The sequence below is a fragment of the Eptatretus burgeri genome, chromosome 2 (assembly GCF_056783735.1).
Source record: "Eptatretus burgeri isolate ZD-2024b chromosome 2, Ebu_testis_v1, whole genome shotgun sequence".
NCBI lineage: Eukaryota > Metazoa > Chordata > Myxini > Myxiniformes > Myxinidae > Eptatretus > Eptatretus burgeri.
In genome coordinates, this window is record NC_140962.1 from 16,909,735 (window position 1) to 16,935,577 (window position 25,843).

The 25,843-nt window shown below is 47.3% G+C and overlaps 1 protein-coding gene across 1 annotated transcript in view; it reads right to left on the reverse strand.

Moving 5' to 3' along the window:
* Positions 1-24,248: 24,248 nt before the first annotated feature.
* LOC147031492 (puromycin-sensitive aminopeptidase-like) overlaps positions 24,249-25,843 on the reverse strand; it is a 131,403-nt gene continuing 129,808 nt past the window's right edge. Inside the window, exon 23 of the mRNA XM_085864090.1 lies at positions 24,249-24,971. Coding sequence (XP_085720216.1) covers positions 24,804-24,971 — 168 coding nt within the window. The 3' untranslated portion in view covers positions 24,249-24,803. The remainder of the gene's footprint in view (positions 24,972-25,843) is intronic.

A 25,843-nucleotide genomic window follows, 5' to 3' on the forward strand; every position in this document is an offset into this window, starting at 1 on the left:
TCTCTCTGTGTCTCTCTCTCTCTCTCTCTCTCTCTCTCTCTCTCTCTCTCTCTCTCTCTCTCTCTCTCTCTCTCTCTCTCTCTCTCTCTCTCTCTCTCTCTCTCTCTCTCTCTCTCTCTCTCTCTCTCTCTCTCTGTGTCTCTCAGGAGGGCCTGGCAAACCCTCCTGTCTACTTTCTTAATAATCCTCTTGCTCAGTCACTCAAACTTCTGGGTCTCACCGTCAGCCATGATCCTTCTTGAGCAAACTACATTTCAAAGTTGGCCTCCAAAGCCATCAGACTGGGCATCCTCCATCGTACAAAATCCTTCCTCGACACACCTGAACTCCTATCCACCTACAAGGCTTCCCTCCGCAGTTTGATGGAGTACTGCTCTTCCCTTTGGGCTGGCTCCCTTGACTCACATCCCACTCAGCTTGATGCCATATAAACCCAAGCCTTTAACATTACTGGAACCTCCTACGATGAAGCTGAGCGTACGGACCTATCACTTCGCCATTACAGACAAGTCGGTGGTCTCTCTGTCTTCTACTGCCATCTTTCTGCTCTTGCACCCTCTGTTCTTTCCGTGCCCCCCCCCCAGGTATGCCTTGACTATGTTTACACAACAAAAAACCAAAACAAATGTGTGTACTGTGCTGGAGACAACATTGTGGAATGAAATTTCCATTGAAGGGTGAAATTAATTACTGCATAGCTCAGTATATGTGGGGTTAGCAGGACGATCTACATGTACACACACTCACCTCCAGGCTTGAGTTCAAATGTCGACCCAACTATAAACTGTTATCCCTGTGTTTCACAGACAGAGTGATTCATCAATACGTGTCCATCCCTTGGACGGACGTTAAACTGGACGTCTCGTCTGTCGGCATTAGTAGGTGAACGTTAAAGATCCAACAATATCCTTCGTGAAGAGGAGGCAAGCAATCACCTCTACCGCACCCAAATTACTAATCTGTGCTCCAACCTGCAGGGGCACTGCATCAGTGGCACAGCTGCATCCCCAGCAAATGCTACCCGCAGCCACGTGGTGCACATACATGAAGAAGACCGTATACGTGCCCCACAGAAGCATGTCTAAGTGGTGTCGAAGTTTTAAAATGCTCTGCGATTCGGTAATTGGTGATGAACATGCTCACGTGCAAAGCAAACATTAGTCGTGCTGAACAGTTGATTCGGGGCAATGGCACACATCATTGTCCGTGATACTGTTATGTAACTGGACATCAGTTTTGGAAATGCTCGTTGATTGTGCGCGCGGTGCGGGCTTCTGCAGCGGCTGGAGGTCAAGGTGTCCAAATTCACGGGCAGCCATTGTCTATATTGGCGTATGCTGATGACCTGATTGTCCTGAGTAGGACCAAGGAGGGTCTTTCGACCCTTCTTGATGTGGCCTCCGTTAATGCCGACATGTTACAGCTCAAGTTTAAACCTGCTAAGTGCGCCTCCCTGTCGCTTTTTTTGTCGACGGGGAGTCAGGGTCGGTGATACGACATTTACAATTCAGGGTCAACTCATGCCAGCTTTGAGTAGTGAAGAACACCATCACTACCTTGGAACCCCCATCGGTGTGTACTGACCGAGATGATGAGGACATCTGTTCGTTGGTTCCCAACATGACGGCGGATGTCCTCAAAATCAAACAATCTTCGTTGGCACCATGGCAGAAGTTGGATGCTATCCAAACTTTTGTCCAGCCTTGCCTCTCCTTCGCGTTGCACGCGGGAGAGACGACCAAAAAACAAGTGAACAGGTTGGTGTCTGCGGTGGTCAGTTACAGCAGAGATCGGCCCTGATCTCATGTTTGACATTGAGGACCTCCATCCATTGCTGGGTGAGTAGAAGCAGCATATCCAAGGTGGAGTGACATGGTCTGAAACCAAATTGGTGATCTGAGATGAGGATGCTGGAGAAAAGGAAGAATTTCATATCAACTGCACTGACGGATTCCATGATCTTGCTGATGATTGGAAGTAAGCTGATAGGTCCGAATTGAAGAGGATCAGTTTCTTTTCACCTTGTTATTGAATGCAATGATGCCGTTGTATTTCAAAGGAGATGGAAGTTACAACTGGACATCAGTATTGGAAATGGTCGTTGTCAAAGTGTGTGGATAAATGATTTGAGATGATCCTTACCCCTGAGCCAGGAATGCAGGTGATCCAACGTATCATCAGTCGTGTGTGGGTGCATCCCATCCTGTTGGAACTATTGGTGTGTCATTGGAAAGCAGCGACGTCCAAATTCCACAGAGAATAATGTGTCTGGCATTTCCAAGTAGCCATTCCCATGAACGCTGTAAAAACAAACAAGAATAAATGTTAGCAATAAATGTGTAAAGTCATGGCATTTCATCTGCAACAACATATACCATCAATTATTCATACATCAAGCCAAGTGTTGGCTTAGCGGTTAAGGTGACTGGCTTAAGATCTTAGGGTCGTGAATTTGAGCCCCTGTCGACCATCGGAATAACACCAGGTGGGTTGACAACCTGTCATCCTTCAGAGGTCGGGCAACAATGAGTGCCAGCTTACTGGGAACATCCTCGCCTCCAAAAAAAATTATACAACCACCAGCCACAGGCTGCATACGAAACAACATTCATACATCAGATTCAATGAACTAAGTGCCAGGGGATTCCAGAAGGACTGTTGTTTGTAAGTTTGTACCAAAAAGGCAGTTTGGAGGTGAAGCGCTAAACCAACACAGCACTACCTCTCATTAGCCTAGCTAACGTCCTCGCGTACTTGTCATCTCTTCGGGTCACTCACTGAATACGTCAGGAGCAAAAAAGCTTTGAAGAGCGATGTGAAATAAGATGTCTTGGAAATAACCGTGCACAGATTTTATGGCGTGATACTTTGAGGGTCTGCTGTGGAGTCTTTGAGGTTGGTGATTTGAACCCTTACCGAGTCAACCCAAAGCCTTTTTTGAAAAAAATAACAAAAAAGGGGACGTGGTGCTTCCTTGCTTGATGCTCAGCATTTAAAAAGGATTGAGCTTGGACAAACAACCATACGTTGGCTACCATTGCACAGGCTTTGATGGGCCTCATGTCCTCCTCCTGCATTTCATTCCTTGTAGAGGAACGCTTATCCGATGTGTATACCTGCCATAAAGATTTATATACGTTTGACGTTAAAGTTTTGGGCCTATTCCACTGATGGACCGAGTACATACTTGTAGTATGGAGATATCTTGAAAAATATGGGCAACACCCCAAGGCGCCCACCTGGAAGAATAATGATCCATCGGGACCATACTCTGTGCAGAGCGTTGGTGCTGCCTAATCAGTCTCCTTAGCTATTGGACACAATCCTGGACGGGTCGCCACTCCGACACAGGATAGCAGCAAGCTGGCACTCATTTTGCCGACCTCGGAAGGATGACAGGCAGAGTCAACTCCACTGGTATTAATCCAACAGCCAAGGGGGATTTGAACTCAGGATCCGAGGATCCCAAGCCCACCGCCCTCACCATTAAGCCAACACCAGGTGTAAAATAATGATACTGAGGAGGAAGTCAACGTGGGACAGAATCAGTAAAATGTACCAATGAAGCAATGTTATAGCAATTACCTATGTTGGGGGGCAATGCCACCCCCCACGGGTAAATCCCCTTAGACCACAATTTTTAAAATAGCGTGAACAATCTTTGGTACATCATGGGTGATGAAGGTGGTGGTCAAGTTTCATTGGAATCGTGTGTGCAGTTTCTGAGAAGAAAGCCAATATTATTTTGGGGGGCAACCCCCCCATAAACTCCCTCCATAGATCCCTCAGACCTAGAATTTTTTTTAATGCCGTGAACAAACTTTGGTACATCATGGGTGATGAAGGTTGTGGTCAAGTTTCATCAAAACCGTATGTGTAGTCCCAGAGAAGAAGCTGCAAGTATTTGTCAATGGACGGACGGAGAACCTGACGGTCTGAAGGATGGACGACACGCCATCCCATAAGCTCCCTGGAACTACGTTCCAAGTGAGCTAAAAATAAGATAAATTTACAGATAAAAACCAACTCCTCTTACTGTCTGTCTGTCTGTCTCTCTCTCTATGTAGCATCTAACGATCAGTAAGTCTTGATGTAAATATTAATAATAACCATTCCTTCAATGCCGTGAAGTGCATCGGGCTGCCGAGGAAGTTTCATTTGGCTGAGCACAGTCCTGGACGGGTCACCACTCCGACGCAAGATACTCAAATGGCTTATTACCCCAGTAAGCCGGTACTAATTTTTCCGACCTCAGCAGGATGACAGGCTGAGTCAATCCACCTGGTGTTATTTCAATGGGAAATAAAACATGGGCTCAAACTCAGGACCCTAAGATCTTAAGCCAGAACCAGCTGCTTAAGTCTTTATAATCCTCCATCCCATTCTTCCAAGGGCCTAGATTTTGTATACAGCAAAAGTTTCATTACCTTCACTTTACTTTCAAATCCTCCAGAAAAATTGCAACTTAACTTTGAACGACCCACAGAGAAGCTGATGGAAGACCCACAGCAATGTACTTACCTGTGAGATATCTAGCCTGTAGTCAATATACAACAAAATAGGATCTGTCTGGAAACCAGCATCATGGTGCCTGCAAATTGCAATGTAGAGTATATATTGAGGGCAGGTGAATGATGCTCACCGGTGAAGATATGCTCAGTAGATGTTAAGGCAGCTAACCCATCTGTTATCACGCACGTCGACATTTAATGCATACCCTGGCACCAAGTGATTCGTTGTGATTACAAGATAGCCTGCCCACATTACAATTACCTTTTGTGAAGGCAACGGCAATCCACCTAGCATATTATTTGTCAAGAGGCTACTTCAGCAGCACCAAATCAACTCTTTGGTAAATAGTCCATCAAAAAAGGATGAGAACACTCATTTGGAACCGTGGTTTCCTCAAAGCTGTCCGCTGCTGCAATTGATTATATTGACAATAGTGTACCCCACCTATAGAATTTGCTGTGTTAATAACATTTCACAGAGTATGCCATTCCATGCATGGCACATTCATCCACTTGTTCTATGTGCTTTTGAGCGTTTCATTTGGCTGGCAGGATGGCCGAGCTAGAAGTACGCACACTCGCCCCCAAGCTGTCTAACCTGGGTTTGAATCCCGACTCAACTCTAAACTGTCATCCTGGTGTTTCACAAGCAGGGTGATTCATCAATGTGTGTGCCGTCCTTCCGATGGACGTTAAACTGGGTGTCCCGTCTGCCGGAATTACTTGGTGGATGTTAAAAAAATTCCACGGGATACTTCGCGAAGAGTAGATGAGCCATCGCCGGCACCCTGAACAAATTACAAATTCCTGCTCTAACCTACATGGGGCACTGCATCAGAGGCACAGCTGCACCCCAGTCAATGATGCTATTTGCAGCCTTGTGCTGCACACGAAAGAAGAACATATACTTTTCATCAACAAGTCCAGTACACCTTCAGGTCAGCCCACTTGACCAATGTCATGTACAAATCAACCTAACCCGTGACTACCTCGTCTCATCCGGGCTATTCCTGATCTATCTACATTATACACAGAAATAGCACCATGAATAGTAGGTGCCAGTGTGAGGGAGAAAACCACTTGCATTTGAAACATCATTTGGTGTCATCATTGCTGATAGCGATCACATATTAGACCAGGATGAAATTATTAATTTGATATGCTGGTGACATCATTACCGAAGCACGGCTACACCGCTGCTGTAATGCACCTGCACATTTATGGCAGGAATTTGGAAGACACCGTGGGATGTTTTTTTTCCACTTCTAATGCTAAAACAGACGGAACGCCCAGTTTATTGTCAGGCATCTTAGCAAAATTATGGGGACGTGCAGGATAAAAACGTCATTACCCTGTGCGTGCGGAGTGAAAAGCAGGGTTCAGCAAATTGGTTCACTTTGTCTGTCTGTCTACAGACACTCATCTATGATTGAGGGACGCTTTAATTTCAAATGAATTTTATATTTTGAATCCTGTAGAACATGAATCGGAACACAAACCTACAGTTTAGCAGTACTTTGGCTCTTAATTTGGCAAAATTGTACATCTCATTCTGATTGCACATGCACACAGAGGAGTAAGATAATTGTTTCTGTCTGTTTGCCTATCTGGCAATCAAACAAAATTGTAAATCATTCCAAACAGGAAACGTACTGTTTTAGGGATGTCATAAAGGACACAAACAATAAGCATAAATAACTAATGTAACGAATCAAATAAGTGGTGGGAAAAAGGCGGTGCACAAACACCGGTAAACTTCCGAAAAAAGATTGTATATTTTTCCTACAGCCTTTAAAATCTTTATTTTATTTCAACTGAATTATATATTTGAAAACTGTAGAACACAATTATCACCTTTTTTGCACTTTCAAAAACCCTCCGTTTAGCAGTACATGGACAAAATATTACGGCATTTTATGCTACCTTGACCAATCAAATGTGCCGCTCATGCTCTCATCATTGGGAAATATCGGAAATATGATAAAATTGCGGCTCGTACAAAATATAGATCGGTCTCAGAAACACAAAAAAAAGACTTCCCAGCCCTTTCTCTTAAGATTGTGTGGAGTAAGGTGTTCTATGAACTGCAGTTTTTTTTCAGGATTAGTTCTTTAGTATGTAAAGTTGGATGTTTTTGTTCATCACCCAGTATGTAATGTTGGATTATTCCAATAACAACAACAAAAAAATCGATTATATTGATGACATCACCTAAAAATCCATAATTTACAAAATTGTAAAAAACATGTCTGCGATGGTAAAAATGAAAGGCCCACAGACTCAATGTCGTACCTTATATTTCAAGTAAAATGTTTTGTTTTTTTTTGGTGCAAAATTAGAAGCAGCATATCCAAAAAAAAAATAATATGGTGCAAAATTGATTCCCTAAAAAACTAATAATTGCAAAAATGTCATGAATAAAATTCTTACATAGGGAAAGCGGATATATTGGATATCTTTTTATTATATAATAGCAAATATCACCCGTCGCTTCGCTGATGGGAATACTGAAAGGGGGAGGGGGGGAGAAAACGAGGGGTGGGGGAGAGAGAGGAGGGGGGAGAGTGAGGAGGTGGAGGGGAAAAATGAGAGAGGAGGGAGGGGGAGTGAGGAGGGGTGTGAGAAGGGAAGGCAGCATGAGGTGAGAGGAAGGGAAGGCAGACGTGTGGTGGAGCGTTAATTATGATTCATATCGTTTCATCAAAATGATTCTGCAAAGAATAACAGTGAACATGGAAACAAAATATTGTCTGAAATCCATTTTGTCCCGGTTATACTATAAATACTGCCCGTAGTCCATGGGCCCAGGCATATAATCGGTACCATCTGAGGAAACCAAACTTTAGGGCTACTAAGTTATTGGTAGGGACTATATGATTATTTCAATTTATGACAACCGTTCCAGAAGAGCAGCTTAGTGTATGCATTTTGCATTTTACCATTCTGAGATGGACGTTTTGGGGGAAAATCACACAATGGACTATTGACACATCCCATGAAGGCAATACTATTCAATATCTCAGGATATCCAGATTTGTTAGCTGCACACTTACAACAAGCATACTTCCCATCTTGAGGCACATGCTTTAGTTTGGTATTCAAATTACGGCTGATTTGCACGCAAGATTTTGTGAAATTTTGCAGATTTATTATTATCATTATTTACGGAATGTTGTGTGTCCCATATGGTTGCCACAGTCCTAATGGATCAGCTACCCATATGTACCTGGTTTTCAGTGAAGCACAAAGGAGGACCATCCAGCTGGTTTCAACAAAGTTGTAGACTTTTTCCTTCCCCTACCCCCGAAATACAAATTGGGGCTGAATATATGAAAATTACAATGTAGCTCAAACTTGATATAATCTTTTGCCCCACCAGAAATGTTTCAGGTTGTGCACACTGGAAAGTATGTAAATGTATTTTATAATGTCATAAGTGTATCCGACTTTCTTGTTGTATATTGGGGTGACTGGGTCTGATTGACAATGGAGTCCACTGGTGAAGAAGGACGCGCCAGGTTGCCACGGAAGCGTGCACGCATGGACTGTGCAATCCACTGTTCCGATGAGGAGGCAGACGCAAAATTGGTGTCAACACAAAACATTGAGTCTTGGAGAACTCTGCTGAGAGCTGCTGAGATACGAAAGCATGCCCCTATCCTGAACATGGCCAAATACTTACCCGAGGGATAAATCCCGAGCATTGTGGTTGGACCGCCAATGATGATGGGAAGCTGGCCATCGAGTGGATGCAGAGTTCTCCAGCACCGGATGCAGTGTTGCAACTGCTTTCCTGCAAGTGTGGACGGTCATGCAAACTCCCAGACTGCACGTGCCTTGCCAATAGCCTGAAGTGCACCGACATGTGCAAGTTGCGAACCTTCCTCGCTGATGTCGAGGAAGAGGTTGTAGACCTCGAGGTCTCTGATGCTGATAATGGTGATGAAGACTAGACTACTGATCCATGGTGTGAATGTTTTGGCACAATCACAAGGACATTCATGGCTACAAATTTGCATGAGTAAAACATAGTACATAAACATGCCACAGTAGAGTGGTGAAATTTGGGTTATCCGTAAATTTCACATTTTGGACGCTTGTTGCAACTAGGGGAGGGGAAGGGCAATTCCTTTAACTGTGGTAAAAACTTGTAAAATGTTCATAAATGTTTTCCTCATACAACATGTGCATGTTGTAGGCTACTGCGGTTCAGTAGCACTCCCCAGGGAACTTGTATGACAATATTATAAATTAAAATGTACTGAAAATCACTAATCAGCAACATTTTGATAAGGCCCTATTGTTCACCCCTTTCTGCCATAAAACAAATTGTGCCTTCAGGAATGACAGAAAGGATTATTTGGATGATATAAATAAAGCATTTCAGACATGTATTTGTGGTTTGCAGTTCATTCCAGCCCCATGTGGAAACAGCAATTGCATCATTAGTGAATGTTTCTGAGTTTGCCTTTTCGCTTTCATTATGGGGAGGGTGGGTACATCCAGAGATGATAACTACCAATAAGTTGCCAGTCTGCAATGGTTATCACATCAAAATATTATATATATATATATATATACCAATTCAAAAATCATAACTCGGATTGGTTTCCTTAGATGGTACCGACAAGTGGAATTTCTGGCTTGGGCCCATGGACTACCGGAGACAAACACCGCCCAGACATGTTTGGAGATAAATGCAGTCCTGACACGTCCGGAAACAAAACCCCCCAGATGCATCCAGAGCCAAGCCATCCGGAGACAAACACCGCCCGGACACAAACACAGTCTGGAGACACGGCCTGGTCAGGTCCGGAGACAAACACTTTCTGGAGATATACGATGTCCGGACACAAACTCCATCCGGAAACAAGCACCACCCAGATACAAATTATATATAGTATAGGCATTGGAGCTCTCCTTTATAACCATTTATTATAACGCAGAAAGAAGAAAATTATCGCATGTGTGATCCATGAAACAAATCCAACAAGATAAAGAGCAATCAGAGATTGCACACCCTTGCCAGGACTTCTTTTGAGTGGTGTATTTCTAGAGGTTTTAGGGTAAATCCAATATGGCTGCCAACCATGTGACCGATGATATCATATGAGTGAACCTTTTGTTCCTCATGGACAGGCGGTCATACGTGTAAAGTTTTGCCTCGATTTGTTGAGCTACTTCAGAGAATAAGATTTTTGAATGTTTTTTTTTTTAACAATAGGGCTGCCGAATCACGTGACCGATGTCATGAAATTTTTTTCTGTGGATCATTTTATCCCTAGATGTCCCTCAAAAATTGATGTGGCGTTCTACATATGCAATTATGATGACATAACGAGAGCACGTATGACATCATAAAAAAAAAAAAATCACACTCATTTCTCATGAGCAGTACTTGCCCATGTGCCAAGTTTCAATTTTTTCCTTGGTGCGGCTTCAGAGATACAAAGGTCCAAAGTTTTGCTGTTTTTCCAATATGGCAGCCACACCACGTGGCCTACGACATCATACTTATCTATAAAACATTCCACATGAGCCGTTTCACAAATCGTGAAAATTTCGTCTCAATCCGACAAGCGGTTGCAGAGAAAAACACGAAACTTCTGTGCGGCCAAAGAAACAGACAAACAAACAGACAGACAGACAGACCCAAATGCAATACCCTCTCCTTTGGCTCGGGTAAAAATATTAGAAATAAAAAAAATTCAATTGGTTCAACATACAAATAATGACACCGAGGAAAAAAATTATTCTGTAGGCTTTTGTATATAGAGGTGTGGTCGGCCAACAAGGTTACAGCGTCATCCCTTTCGAGTTCTTCTTTCTCCATCCGATAGGTAGCATGCTCAATCCACCTTCAATCCACCTCTTCTCTTTCAGTTGTGCTCCTGCCAGGTTTCCCTCCTTTGTTGTTGAATTACTAGAAGGTTGAGGAACGGATACTTTAGCTATGTTCAAGGCAACAACCAGTACAGTGGTGTACTTGTCAGGCAAATGGTGGATTTTTAAGGGAGTCAGGAGAGGGTAGTCATACGTCATCCTGCTTTTCTCCCAAATTGAACAAAGTGAGAAATTGAAAATGGACTGATGCTTGTACCATGAAATGAGTCTTTGGGTGTAGTGCTTGAAGGGTTGTGATCCAAGTTCTTTCTTTTTCAAGTGCTCACAGACAGAAGTAGCCAGCTGACTCTCAAATTGAAGAACCCAGTCATCACTTATGCTGAGAACCAAAGTGTGCAGTTGTCTCATCAACTTCTTTGACCTTGTCTCCATGTGAACCTTAATTTCAATGTGCAGAGGCAAAGGTGGTTCCTGGTTCAAGTAACGGTGAGACTTTGTTGCAATTGAGAGTTTGAAACCCATTTCCTACAGTTAAAATGTCCGATCTGGGAGATGAGCAGGCTTGCCTGCGAGTCATTTGAATCCCCATCTTTCAGGTGAGTTCAATTCAACAACTTGCCCACCAAAGACTTAAGATTAGCGGGCACCGACTCCGGCTGCCATCCATCCGGGAATGCGTCATTGAAGTGAAACCCATTGAACTCAAAAATATCTTTGCGCACCATCTTGGCTGCCTTGGCAAGAAATAGTGCATCACCTTCATCGTTGCATCGCATGGCCTGCTGTAGCATCTGTTGCATTCCCCCCGTCGAAAACAAATCTTTTATTTTTGCCATCACTCTGCTCGTTTGGCAAGAGGAAAGTATTCAAGAACTTGTTGATTTCCTTCTCAAAGCCAAGGACACAGACGGTTCACATACAGATCACACAATTGTGAAGATTTAAAGCAGACTCCATCTTACAAAGTACAGATGATTCTCAGCATGGATAATGAGCTCCACAAATGCTCTTGCCTGGAGCTTTTTCTCTCCATTGCTGTCAGAGGTTTTGTTCGTGCTTGCTTTGTCTGATAAGAAGCCTGGTGTTGGCTTAGTGGTTAGGGTGGCGGCTTGGGATCCAAGGGTCCTGAGTTCAAGCCCCGTTGGCTGCTGAATTAACACCAGGGGGTTGACTCAGCCTGTCATCCTTCCGAGGTCGGCGAAATGAGTGCCAGTGTACTGGTCCCGGTGTATGCCCCGGTTAGAATAGGTGTACCATATCCCTGTGTGTCGTAAGAGGCGACCAGGGTTGGCGTCATGAAGGGCATCCGGCCATAAAACATTGCCTCAAGAAAAAGCCAAACCCCTGCACAGCAGGGAAAAATGGCTGTAAAAACGGTAATTTTTTTTTTTTTTGCTTTGTCTGATAAGCGATCAGTGGCGATTTTGAAGGACATACTGTCAAGCATGCTCGGTGGTAGTTGGCATCAAGTGCAATAAGATCTCCCCCTTACATCTGCGCAAGTAAGAACAGATCCGACAGGTCACTCATGGCCATTTACCGAAGATTATTATCAGCTCCAAGAGTTCGGAACTCATGGAGGTGTTCAACATTTTGTTGACTAAAGAGGCAAAAACTTTTGGCTGCAGTCGAGACTCGTATGAGAACTAACACACAGAATGCACAACAAGGGGAGCAGGAGACAAGAGGGGTGGGAGAGGAAAGGAAAAAAAGGTGTGGAACAGACATGAGATCTGTGGAAGGGAGAGGGATGGGTTGGGGTACACAGGGTAAACAAGATGGACACTACAGGGACTTTCAGGAAGGAAAGCAGGGAATTTGAAGGAGGTGGGTTTACGGTGGATTAATGGGGGATGAAAAGATTGTGGCTTTGGATGGGGGAAGATAAGAGATGGTGGTGAACAGCTGTTTTCAAGACCTGGAGAGAAGAGTCTGCCTGCCATCCTTTTGTCACCAAAATGAGTACCAGCTTGCTGGTATGCTGTGTCAGAGTAGCGACACGTCCAGGATTGTACCCAATCGCCAAGGAGACTGCTTAAGCAGCACCAACGCTCTGCACAGAGGATGGTCCCATGGATGGATGGATGGAGGGAAGAGTGGGATTGAAGAGAGAGTGGGAGTTTGTTCCAAAGGCGGGGAAAAAAAGAGGAATGAAGGAGTGAAAGTGAGCAGTGATTCTTGATTTTGGTGGTTTTACCAGAAGGGGGTTGCTGGCAGACCTTGAGCACCCTGCAGAAATATGGGGGAGACATATCGCAGACAGAGCCGGGGGGGGTGGGGGGGAGGGGGCGAGGCCTGAGAGAAGATGGTTTGAAGACAGAAAGACCACTGACCTGCCTATGGTGAGAAAGACCTAAAGATTCAGTCTCATCGCGGGAGATACCAATGATCCTAAAAGTCTCGGTTTCCACAGCGTGAAGCAGAGAAAGTTGAGAGGTGGGAGCAGCAGCCCAGAGGGGAGAGCAGTATTCCATCAGGCTGTGGACAAAAGCTTTTGTATGTGGTCACGAACTCAGGTGTGCCAAGGAAGGACTTCGCACAACGGAGGATGCCCAGTCAGCGACTAGCATTGGAGGCGAGGTTTGAAATGTTGCTTTCCCAGGAAAGATCATGGTAGATAATGGGACCCAGAAGCCCGAAAGAAAGGACTTCTTCCAGAGGATTGTTGAGAAAGTATATGGGGGGGGGGGGTTCCATATATTCCTTTCAGAAAGATATAGTGAGAGTGTGAGATTTGTCAGGGTTGAAGACATGTTCTACCAGTTTGTGATTTTACCCAGATCTGCAGTGAGCGAATAAGCTGCTACTTGCTGATCTGAGGGACGACAGATGGTAAGGCAGAGGATGGGGGGGGGAGAGAGAGAGGGGGGGAGAAAGGAGGGAGGAAGGGAGAGTGAGGAGGGGTGGGTGAATGGAAGACAGTGTGAGGTGAGAGGAAGGGAAGGCAGCTGTGCGGTGCAGTATCAATTACGATTCAAAGACTCATCAAAATTATTCTGAAAAAAACCAGTAAAGATGGAAACAAAATAATGTCTGAAATCCATTTTCTACCAGTCGTACGATAAATACCGCCCGGAGATAAACTTCCGTGTGGACGCGTTCGGAGACAAACACCGCTCGGACAAGTTTGGAGCTAAGCTGTCCGGAGACAAACACCGCTCGGATACTTCCGTAGACAGACAAACTTCCGTTCGGAGCCAAGCTGTCTGGAGACGAATACCACTTGGACACGTCCGGAGCCAAACATTCGTGTGTATGAGACCCAAAGGGAGTTGTTGTTTCTAATATGGATAATGTAGGATTTTCTCTTTGCAATCCATGAATAAAAACCCATCTCACCCACTATATATATATATATATATATATATATATATATATATATATATATATATATATATATATATATATATATATATATATATATATATATATATATATATATATATATATATATATATATATATATATATATATATTGTTGCGGATTCGCGCCCGCCGGCGTGCGAACGGCCACGTAACTCGAATCGCGGCACGTCGCCCACCGGACGGACAATCCAGTCGTGACCCTCTCGGACTAACGCCGGGAACTAGTCACGGGTGGACCTTTCGGTCTCACCACGATCGTGCCAATCGGCCCCCGCGTGGGATAGGGTTGCTCGCCAAATTCGACCTACCTAAGTACCCACACGGAGGGTAGACCGGGCGATCGCACCTCGCCGCAGGTCGACTTCGGACACGGGCCACTTTAAGCGACCCGTTCCGTACTATCGGGATAACCGAGCGGTGTTATTCGTCGGCCTCGACGGTTCGATTAATTATCGGGCGTTCTCGCCCACGACCAACCCTTTACGTGAAGCAAGATGGAGATTCAATGAAAGAAAAGACGAAGTGAAGCGGGAAAACAGTTCAACATAACTCACATTTATTTCGCGATGAACGAGAAGCACACATATACAATTACACCAAAAGCACATGTAAAAGGGAAACAATATTACACAAAAAGCAAATATAAAAGAGAAACACAATGCAGAGCTATCCGACTACCGAGCACACGGCAACACTTATACAATTTTACTTCACAGACGGCGCCGACAACACAGATACCCAAAGCAAAAGAAAAAGAACCACCCTCCAGGATGAGGGGGGTAGACGGGCCTGGGGCCGAGACCGTGTCGGGCCTACCCGTCTGATGATGAGACGCAAAGCGGCGGTGGCGCCTCAACTCCGCGGGCCTCGCGGACAGTGTCTGGTAGGGGGTGGGAAAGGGGCCCCCTTGTCGCACTATCTCAGTGCGGGGGGAAACAGGAGGGGGGTTGTTGATGCTCGGGGGATGGCGGATATCACCCTGTCTCGGGTCCCGCGACGAGCGTCTCCTCCTTGACCTCGGTCGCGTTGCTGGCCTCTCCCTCTGCAGCTCCCGGCACCGACGCGAGCACCCCCTCGTCCGCCTTCGCCGCCGCCACCTCTCCACAGCTCCGTCTAATCGCCCTCTCCGTCTCCTCTCTTGGCTCGTCCCAACTCTTCACTCTTGACTTCTCCCCTCCGAACTGCGAACTCTTACTCCCAGCTCCACCGACAACTCGTTCCAACGCACCACTCTCAACTTCCCCTCCGAACTGCCAACTGAACTGCCTTTACTGACGAACGCAGCCGTTTATATAAGCCCCGTGGCTTCGCTCCTTCACCTTTGATCCTCTGCCTCCGACCCTTCACCTCTCTAACTGGCTCCCCATTGGACCGAGGAAAAGTGGGCGTGAATGCTTTTTGATCCATGAATTTGCATATAGCGTCCTCACTCCAACGCCCTGGAGGCGCGGCCAAATCGCCCCAGCTCGCCGATAGGACGCAACAGAAGTGGGCGTGAGTCGTTTTTGATCCGTTTTTCTCGGAAAGTCTGTGATGTTTCTGAACACTCTGCTCGGTGCGCGCCCTACACGAGTCCAGTATCGGTGCCCACAAGTGGCGCGAGAATGGTGGGGATGCGATGGTGGCGAGTTGTGACGGTAAAGGTCGTGGCTGTTGTTGTGAAGCGGCGTTGTGGTTGGTGGTTGTTGTTGTGAAGCGGCATTGTGGTTGGTGGTTGTTGTGAAGCGGCGTTGTGGTTGGTGGTTGTTGCGAAGCGGCGTTGTGGTTGGTGGTTGTTGCGAAGCGGCGTTGTGGTTGGTGGTGGTTGTGTGACGGCTGTTGAGACGTGGTTGGTGGTGGTAGTAATGGCGGCTGGTCCAAAATAAAGATAGTAAAAGAAAAACGGCTATCCTGAAGAGTCACAGCCCGACTGAATGACATTTATTCCCTCGAAACAACGGGTTTGGGCCTAACTACACATATACTTACCGAGATATCTCACCTAAGGGACCTGAATGGTGGTTTGTGAATTTCGTCAACCACAACACTACCCCCTCCCCTTTTTACAGACTCGTCCCGAGTCGTCAAATTTTCGTGTGCCATCATGTGTAGTTTTCCCCTAGTACATTTTACCTACGGATCCCTGAGTGCGACATTCATGGTATTCGTGTCCCCAAAATAAATAACCTAAGGGCTGAGTAACTACCTAAACAAACTCACTCACACGGACGACTTAAATAAAATTGCCAGCGCTAAGACAAACATGCCGGGGGCGCACTCATATTTACAGTACATCTTAACCTTAACTTACAAATTTTACACTAAACCATGGCCCAGGATCAATGAGCTCTGCAAAAAGAAAGCAGTTAGCAGGGAGCCAGGCTGCTCACATGCAGTCTCTGGCTCAAACAATGCAGGTGACAGGGAACGTGGCCGGCTGCTCACACGCAGTCCAAGGCCTTCCCTTTTGAACTGAACGCAGTGAACCACAACGGTGCATGGGCTGCACAAACGTAGTCTCCGTGCCAGCTCAAGTGGCACACGCAATGAGCACACGAATGGATGGATGAATGGTTTGAACTGAACGCAGTGAACCACAACGGTGCATGGGCTGCACAAACGCAGTCTCCGTGCCAGCTCAAGTGGCACACGCAATGAACACAACGAATGGATGGATGAATGGTTTGAACTGAACGCAAACACGGTGCACGGGCCGCCACTGCAGGCCCGTGTTGTAGCTGCCAACAGGGCAGTTCTTGCAGCTTGCAAACTGTTGCTTTTACGATCCTGGCGCACATGGCAATGAACAGGGGGGGCAAAGCGAAAATTGAACGGGGCCGGTGAACAGGGGCAGTGGGCATGGCATGGCAAAGGTAGCAGGCAAACACAGCCCGCAGAAGAAGGCCTCTGCAGGCAAACACAGCCGGCAGATGAACTGGCCGGCACAGGCCTTGAAGGAACACAGCCAGCAGATGATCCGGCCGGCACAGGCCTTGCAGCAAAACAACAGCTGCCGATGAAGTTGGCCGGCCTCCGCCTTGAAGCAAAACACGGCCAGCCGATGAAGTTGGCCAGCCTTTGCCGTTCAGTGGAGGTTGGTGGAGGGAGTGCGGTGGTGCTGGCCACTTGGAAGGCGGGCTCGGACCTACCTACCTGTCTCCCTCCCACCTATCGCCTTTGCCTGTCACTGTACATACCCACTCCCTTAATTTCTGAAACCCCAATTTAGCCCCAACTTTTTTTTTATTGTTTTTATGTTTACTTCCCCTCTATAAATCGTCCCCTAACCCCCTTTATCGTCCTTGTTCGGCTAACCTATCCTGTCACCTAGCCTACTCCCAACCCCTACGTTCCCTTCCCGGAGGGGAACAAGGGAGAGCTAGCGTCCTGTGTCGAGGCCCAACTCAAGCCTCAGAATGGCCTCCCCAGAGTTCGGCGATCTATAACACAAAGTGGGTCCAGCGGCCCTCAACGAGAGCGAGGGGATGGATGGTGCGGAGGGGTACACTTCCTAATCTACCCTATCCATTAACTGTTAAACTAACCCGGGGCTTTCAACAAGCGCCTCGCGCTTAAACTATTGGTTCTAACAACCCAGATTCCCGTCGCCTGTGTTGGTGTCCTCACAATTTTGGGCCTCGCCCCCCAATTTTCTCTCCGTGCCCTCACACGGTCTCATGGCTGGGACACGTGGCTCCCTTTGGCAGGCACGACCCTCTGCCGAATCTCCAGCTATGGCACCCCCGGGCACTACACTGCCTCCGAGCCTACCAGCTCCCTAACACCGGGGAGTGCCCCCCCATGGCACCTCCCCTGAAACGCACACGTGGCAGGCTGGCTTCCCAGGCCCCTTTCCGAGGGTCACCCGTGCCCACAACACTGCCCACGCGGCTAATGGCGCCCCGGGCCCCCGCACCAAGCAGGCGCACCCGTGCCCACTACACTATCCCGGCCCCCCATCGGCCCTTGGCCTACCGCGGCCGACTAGCCTGGTGCCCGGGGTACCCACTCAGCGATACTCACCTTTCGCAGCCACGCTCCCAAGCCCGTCAACAGGGCTCCTGCACCCCTCCAAATGGGTTTCGAGCCTACATTCCCACCAACAGCAAAACGACCTCCATTTTTGTTAATTTGACTAACCCAGCTAACTCACTCTACACTGACCCTGGGGGTCCCTTGGGCGGGAGTCACTCCTCCCCCCAATCACTCATCGCACCATGCAGTCCCCATTCGCTCCATTCACACAGACCCGCTGGCCTCACTCACTCAACAACAACTCTTCAACACACACACCACTGAACTCTGCCATCCTTCTAACTACATCCCCTAACTAACTCGTGCTCCCACGTCGTCCCTTAAACTACAGCATGTTCCTTTTAACACTACGTAGCTAAACTACATCCCCTCTACACATTCACAAGTCTGTCACTGTCTCCTAACTCAAAAATTCATTTTATTTCCCAACCTAAATCTGGCTACAATCCCTCTAACTAATCTATTCCACGGGCCCCATGAGGACTTACCCCTGCCCCATGGAGCCGGTCTAGCTAAGCTAACCCTTCCCCCTAACTAGTTTCCATCCTGTGCCCAGGTAATGGGGTCTTCCACCCCTTGCCCAGGAATCCTGTGCACCCGAAAGTGAGGCTTGTTTGTTTTTTTTTTTCTTTTTTTACATGCGCATCACCAGCGCGGCAACTCACAGCTCGCGCACTTTGCACCTGCCCGTGACGTCATGCAGCTGCACGTGTACCTCGTCCTTCCTTGGATGGTACCATCCGGCAGGGATACCCCTCCTGCCGGATTCCAACCACACGTGCAGCCATGGCGTCACCGTGCGCTTAAAAAAAAACACAAGCCCCACGTCTCGAGGGGTTCCCCACGCGAACACATGTGCTTTGCCCATTGGAGCTTAACACACACGATCGCGTGGAGAACCCGTCCGGTCCAAATCCGTAATCCTGCCTAAACTTTGTCCGTCCGCGGGATCGGCAAATCCACCGCGTGCGTTTCCGGACCGGGACTTCACTCTCGCAAGTGGGGGCCTCGTGCGTTGCACAGCACGGACCTCGTGCTCACTGCTGGGTGAACCCGGCACGGTCCCCGAAACAACTACAGCCGCTACTCGGCTTTCTTTCCTCACATGTCGCCGTCGTCGCCATTCAACACACGCACACCTGCGTGTTACGACGCTAACACACCTCACCATTACATTCACACCGGGAGACGCGGCTGCGTGCTCCCGCATGCCAACCGACATCTCCCTCACATACCGCTCTCTCACACACACGGTCTCCCTTGCATAAACCATACCACTCACACGTGGTGCTCCATTCACTCGCGGCCTTCCACTCACTCGTGCCTCACTCATACACCGTGCCTCACTCACACACGCGGGGGCACTCAACCGCGGTGCCTCATCCACACTGGCCGTTTCATCCACACACACGGCCTCTTCCACACACGGCGTGCTGGGAAGCACGTACTCTGGCACAATCGCCACCACACCACTCACACACGGGGTCGCTTCCACACACGGGGACGCACTCACACCTTGCACCACACACACAGGGACAACCACACTGGGGATTTGTGTCCCCACAAGGGTCTCCGGGGCCTCTATACCCCCCAAGCTCTCCGTGCACCCGTCCACAGCACTCGTCCCCTCCACCTCGCAAAGCACGACCGAACTCACCTGGTCGTGACTCGCCTCAAGGGGGCATACTCCCTCCCTTCGTTCCTGGAGGAGGCTATCCCGCTGCTCGCACCGGGTCCCTACACGCTCCGCGAGCTCACCCCCATTATCCTCCACTACCTCCGTGTGTGTGTGTGTGCGTCACTTACCCCGTCTTCATCGTGCAGTCTTCCCTCTATCATTCCCATCTCCCGTGTCTCTGCCCACTCAGTCACCTCTTCACCCTTTACCTCCCTTGTCTCTACTATTTTTATTTCCTTTGTCGTCACCTCGTGTCTCGTCTCGCACGTTTTGGTCTCCCCATTTAATTTTTCCCTTTTGGTCATCGTCACGACCCTCGCCCAACACGCCCCCCGAATTATTTTTTCACCCGCCTCCACCGCGGGCCTGTCAGCCGTTGCACCCCCTCCCAGCTCGTTCGTTCCTACACGTGGAGTCGCCATTTTAAGCTCCCTGCTGACGGCCTTCATGCCCGCCTGCAGGCATCGGCCCATGTTCTGCGTCTCACCTCGCAGCTTTTTCGTTTCTTCCTTCATTTGCTTGTTCATGCCTTTTATTTCGTTTTTCATTTCATTTGTGTATGCATCCATTTTCGTTTTCATTTTGTTCATTTGCTTTGTATTCGCATCCATCCTTTCGTTCATGCCTTTCATTTCGTTTTTCATATCCGCATTTATCTGTGCCAGCATGGTGAATAGCTGGGCCATGTCGGGTGCGCTTGGGTGAGCCGTTTCGGCAGGGGTTGGGGAAGGGTTTTGGTGGAGAGGGGGAGGGGAGGTGTCATACACCGCGGCCGCTGCCGCACCCATTTCGGGCTCTGGGTTCAGTTGGGCGAGTTCGTTTTCCTGTACAACCAACATTTCCTGCACGGGGATTTCATCCTGAGCCATGGATTCTACACATTCTACATCCATTTCTAATACCCCCGGCTCCCGCTCACCTTGAGACGCCATCTTGCTTCTCTTAAAGGGTTAATTTAGCTCGCTCGTAATTTGGAGGGAATCGGGGGTCGCTCCTCTCACCCCTGGACCGATTCCCGTGAATTTAATTGGAGACAGGAGAGCCCGTTTTCCCGTTCTCCGATACCAGTGCCGCGAGGAGGGCGATGAGTTTATATCGCACGACCTGACACCAGTGTTGCGGATTCGCGCCCGCCGGCGTGCGAACGGCCACGTAACTCGAATCGCGGCACGTCGCCCACCGGACGGACAATCCAGTCGTGACCCTCTCGGACTAACGCCGGGAACTAGTCACTGGTGGACCTTTCGGTCTCACCACGATCGTGCCAATCGGCCCCCGCGTGGGATAGGGTTGCTCGCCAAATTCGACCAACCTAAGTACCCACACGGAGGGTAGACCGGGCGATCGCACCTCGCCGCAGGTCGACTTCGGACACGGGCCACTTTAAGCGACCCGTTCCGTACTATCGGGATAACCGAGCGGTGTTATTCGTCGGCCTCGACGGTTCGATTAATTATCGGGCGTTCTCGCCCACGACCAACCCTTTACGTGAAGCAAGATGGAGATTCAATGAAAGAAAAGACGAAGCGAAGCGGGAAAACAGTTTAACATAACTCACATTTATTTCGCGATGAACGGGAAGCACACATATACAATTACACCAAAAGCACATGTAAAAGGGAAACAATATTACACAAAAAGCAAATATAAAAGAGAAACAATGCAGAGCTATCCGACTACCGAGCACACGGCAACACTTATACAATTTTACTTCACAGACGGCGCCGACAACACAGATACCCAAAGCAAAAGAAAAAGAACCACCCTCCAGGATGAGGGGGGTAGACGGGCCTGGGGCCGAGACCGTGTCGGGCCTACCCGTCTGATGATGAGACGCAGAGCGGCGGTGGCGCCTCAACTCCGCGGGCCTCGCGGACAGTGTCTGGTAGGGGGTGGGAAAGGGGCCCCCTTGTCGCACTATCTCAGCGCGGGGGGTAACAGGAGGGGGGTTGTTGATGCTCGGGGGATGGCGGATATCACCCTGTCTCGGGTCCCGCGACGAGCGTCTCCTCCTTGACCTCGGTCGCGTTGCTGGCCTCTCCCTCTGCAGCTCCCGGCACCGACGCGAGCACCCCCTCGTCCGCCTTCGCCACCTCTCCACAGCTCCGTCTAATCGCCCTCTCCGTCTCCTCTCTTGGCTCGTCCCAACTCTTCACTCTTGACTTCTCCCCTCCGAACTGCGAACTCTTACTCCCAGCTCCACCGACAACTCGTTCCAACGCACCACTCTCAACTTCCCCTCCGAACTGCCAACTGAACTGCCTTGACTGACGAACGCAGCCGTTTATATAAGCCCCGTGGCTTCGCTCCTTCACCTTTGACCCTCTGCCTCCGACCCTTGACCTCTCTAACTGGCTCCCCATTGGACCGAGGAAAAGTGGGCGTGAATGCTTTTTGATCCATGAATTTGCATATAGCGTCCTCACTCCAACGCCCTGGAGGCGGGGCCAAATCGCCCCAGCTCGCCGATAGGACGCAACAGAAGTGGGCGTGAGTCGTTTTTGATCCGTTTTTCTCGGAAAGTCTGTGATGTTTCTGAACACGCTGCTCGGTGCGCGCCCTACACGAGTCCAGTATCGGTGCCCACAAGTGGCGCGAGAATGGTGGGGATGCGATGGTGGCGAGTTGTGACGGTAAAGGTCGTGGCTGTTGTTGTGAAGCGGCGTTGTGGTTGGTGGTTGTTGTTGTGAAGCGGCGTTGTGGTTGGTGGTTGTTGTGAAGCGGCGTTGTGGTTGGTGGTTGTTGTTGCGAAGCGGCGTTGTGGTTGGTGGTGGTTGTGTGACGGCTGTTGAGACGTGGTTGGTGGTGGTAGTAATGGCGGCTGGTCCAAAATAAAGATAGTAAAAGAAAAACGGCTATCCTGAAGAGTCGCAGCCCGACTGAATGACATTTATTCCCTCGAAACAACGGGTTTGGGCCTAACTACACATATACTTACAGAGATATCTCACCTAAGGGACCTGAATGGTGGTTTGTGAATTTCGTCAACCACAACAATATATATATATATATATATATATATATATATATATATATATATATATATATATATATATATATATATATATATATATATATATATAAATATATAAATATAAACTCTTGATGGAGATTCTTAATTGGTTTGGCATCATGTGTTCGAGTAAAAAGGAATGAAAGACCAAAGGTGTGCCCACCCGTGGTGTTCTTAAAAGATAAAAAGTGGATAATAAGTATGATTTTACTCTGTAAAGAAGGTTTATGGAATGAGATCCCCTCAAAATAGTCATGACACAGTGAAAGTGTTTTTTTTTTTTTTTGTCGGTTGGAGGTGGGATTTTCCATATTTCCATGCATTCTGCATCCCCAAGTAATCATATGATTGCGGTCATTGTTGTCAAGTTTGCAATTAGCATTACAACACATTCGTCAGTACCTTCCATGAGATTTGAACAATGTGTATCTGCAATCATTGTTCTGCAAAACCTGTTTCTGCAAAGGCACCATGAGGATACTCTCTCATTTTCTTCACACCATGCAATGCATTCACCACCAGAAAGAAAGGCTTGTGTGCAGCTGACCTTCCATGGAATCTGAGAAGACAAGCTTTACTGGTGCTTGCCTGACAACTCTACGACTCCCTAAATTGTTTCGTCACATCGTGGAGAGGTTTGATGTGACAAAAGAACAGCGCTTGTTCCATCAGCCCCAAGGTTCTCTTCAGGTGATTTTAAATGCTCTGCCTAATCTTTGCTGGGGGTTGGAATAGCTATACGAGCTGCCTATAATCATCCACTCCAGGCTGACATTCCCTTGCTGATTTGAGGACGATGATTGAAATTGTTCTGATGAAGGTGCTCACACTCTTGACACAACCGATTATATCATTCCTTGATGGAACTCCATTAACTCCTTCCTCAGGCACATGATGCTCTGAAACTGAACAATTACCTTTTTGTTCAGTATATACCTACAGTTTTGTTTTGATAATTCAGTTATGCTAATCAGATGGATGTGTTCAATTCTCACAATGGGATTAGGGTGTCCCATAACTTTTTTGTCGGATCATGTGCCTTTTGCAGAAAGCACACTCTCATAAAACATTAAGTGCAGAGACAAAAGCATTATTAATGAATCAAGAGATCAACCACTTGATAATGGCTTATCCTCTCGACTCGATAATGGTTGTCCTCTCGACAACAATGCAAAATGGGAAAACTAAATAAATGGTTTTCAGTGCGAGAAACCATCCATGTTTGTACAAAGCTTTATTGGTAAGGGCTGTTTAAACATGCGAACGAGGAGAATCTGGAAGGGAAATACCATGACGATCTCAACTTATTTGAAATTTTGACCTACGATGACGTTACAAACCCATAAACACAACGTACATGTTGCTGATGAATAAGGGAATCTGATTTTTCAGGAATTGTCACCTATTTTTATTTTTAAAAGGAGTCGTTACTCGTGTTGAATAATTATGAGTCAATAAAATATATCAAGGTTTTTCACTGGCAATGGATAAATGAATTGTCCTGCGTGATCGATCGGCATGGAGGTAAGTCATTTTCTGTTACATATTTTTCCCAGTGGTGCGTGACTTTTCTGACGTCATTGGCATAGAAGTGATTTTAATTGCTTTTTGATTTTTTCTTGGGGCAAAACATTTTGACTCTATCATAGGTCCACCCGCTTCAAAGTAGCACGATGCTGCACAAACCACCTGATCGCCCGATCGCCCCCTACCAATCTTAAGTATGACTGAATTCATTGCTGCACGTCATCTTTTGGGCAAAGACCACACTGAATCTCGCAATACACTACATCCACTCCAAGCACGTGGACACGACAGAAAGTCCCATCACAAACATTTATTGTGTTAACTCGTGGCCGAGCAAATGCCACGAAAGTGGCAGGTAGATCACCAGGATAACCACAGCTGGCACAGCAGGATTCAAACTCATGATTGTCCACAATGTACCTCCCACTCACCTCAAGCTAGTACATGCAAGCCGACTGGGTCGCCGCTCAGCATCGGAGAAAGGGCAAACAGGTGAAAACCCAAATCGCTTTTTATAAGCATAGAGTGGGGGGAGGGAAGGGAGACAGAGGAATCCCTTGGACAGTGCGAATCTTCTAAAAATGACAAAGTACACATGATCAACATACATATAGCAACGCTAACTTCCTCACCCATCTCCCACACCTTGAAATCGATTCTCAAAAGAGAACAAACGTTGTGTAAGAAAAAACATATAAAAATCCATAATCTGGCTGCTGCAGATCCTTGAAGACATCACATTGATCTACAAACTGGCTCGCTGCAGCCCATTTGAAAGCTCCCCTCTTTTCTTTATTGTTTTTTTTTTTTAATCCTCTCAATGTTACTCCCATCCTATGGACCAGACATTTTACGCACAAACGGCAGAGGTGTCACCACCACGCGTACTCCTCTCCTCGAGGAAAGCTTTCAATGCAGCGCCATCACGCTCCAGCCACGCCGCATTTAGCCTGATGTTCTCCATCGCTTGCTGTACCGCACGCTCAGCCGATGGCACAGGATGTGTGTCAAAGAACGCCTTGGGGTTGGTGAAGGTTGGAATTGAAGTGGAGAGTGGGAGGGTGGGGGAAGGGCGTGTTGGGGGTTGAGGAAGGTGGTGAAAAACAATTTTAAACAATTTGCAATAAAGGAAAAAAAAATTACAACAAGGAAATACAAAATGAAATGAGCTTCACAATTATTGCTTTCTTGGCTAATGATGCCAAGTTCTGCTTAAATCAAGTCATCGACAAAAAGGCATCGTGACCTAATGGTTAAAACCGCTTTTCATGTCACTGTGTACACGTTATAATATTGTCAACCGTTCAACAATTTGTACACCTGCTTCACAGCTGTGACTTCCCGCGAAGAGAGTTATAACCCATGGCTTAAAGACTTTCAGCCTCTAAGCCGAGGTATTGCATCAGGGTATCACCTTCCTCCAATCAATGTAAGACCATGAGCTATTCAACAAATGCGTTGATGATCCCTCACCCTTTTATGCCCATAGTGGCAGTTGCTGGTGAATGCTTTTTTTGTTTGTCCATTTTTTTCAAATTCAGCTAGAACTGAGATGCAGTCTTTAAGAAAACAGTAATCAGCTTTGCCAATCACTGAAATAATAACTAACTGAGTTATATGGGTTCAAGATTGCATAAAACCTTGAAAAATCACTTGGATCCCTCTGCATACACCTATCATGTAAAATGAATGATGCTCACCAGTGAACTCCATTTAAATAAATGTTAGTGAGGTGCACATGCTATGCATGGGAGGGGGCTGAACAGTCGGTTTGTGAAGGACTTGGACAAAAATAATAATAATTAACTTACTGCAGCTGACCCCGAAAGAAGTAAGGTGGGTAATATTTCTATGATGTCACAATGCTGAAACTGCAAATGCCAAATCTGT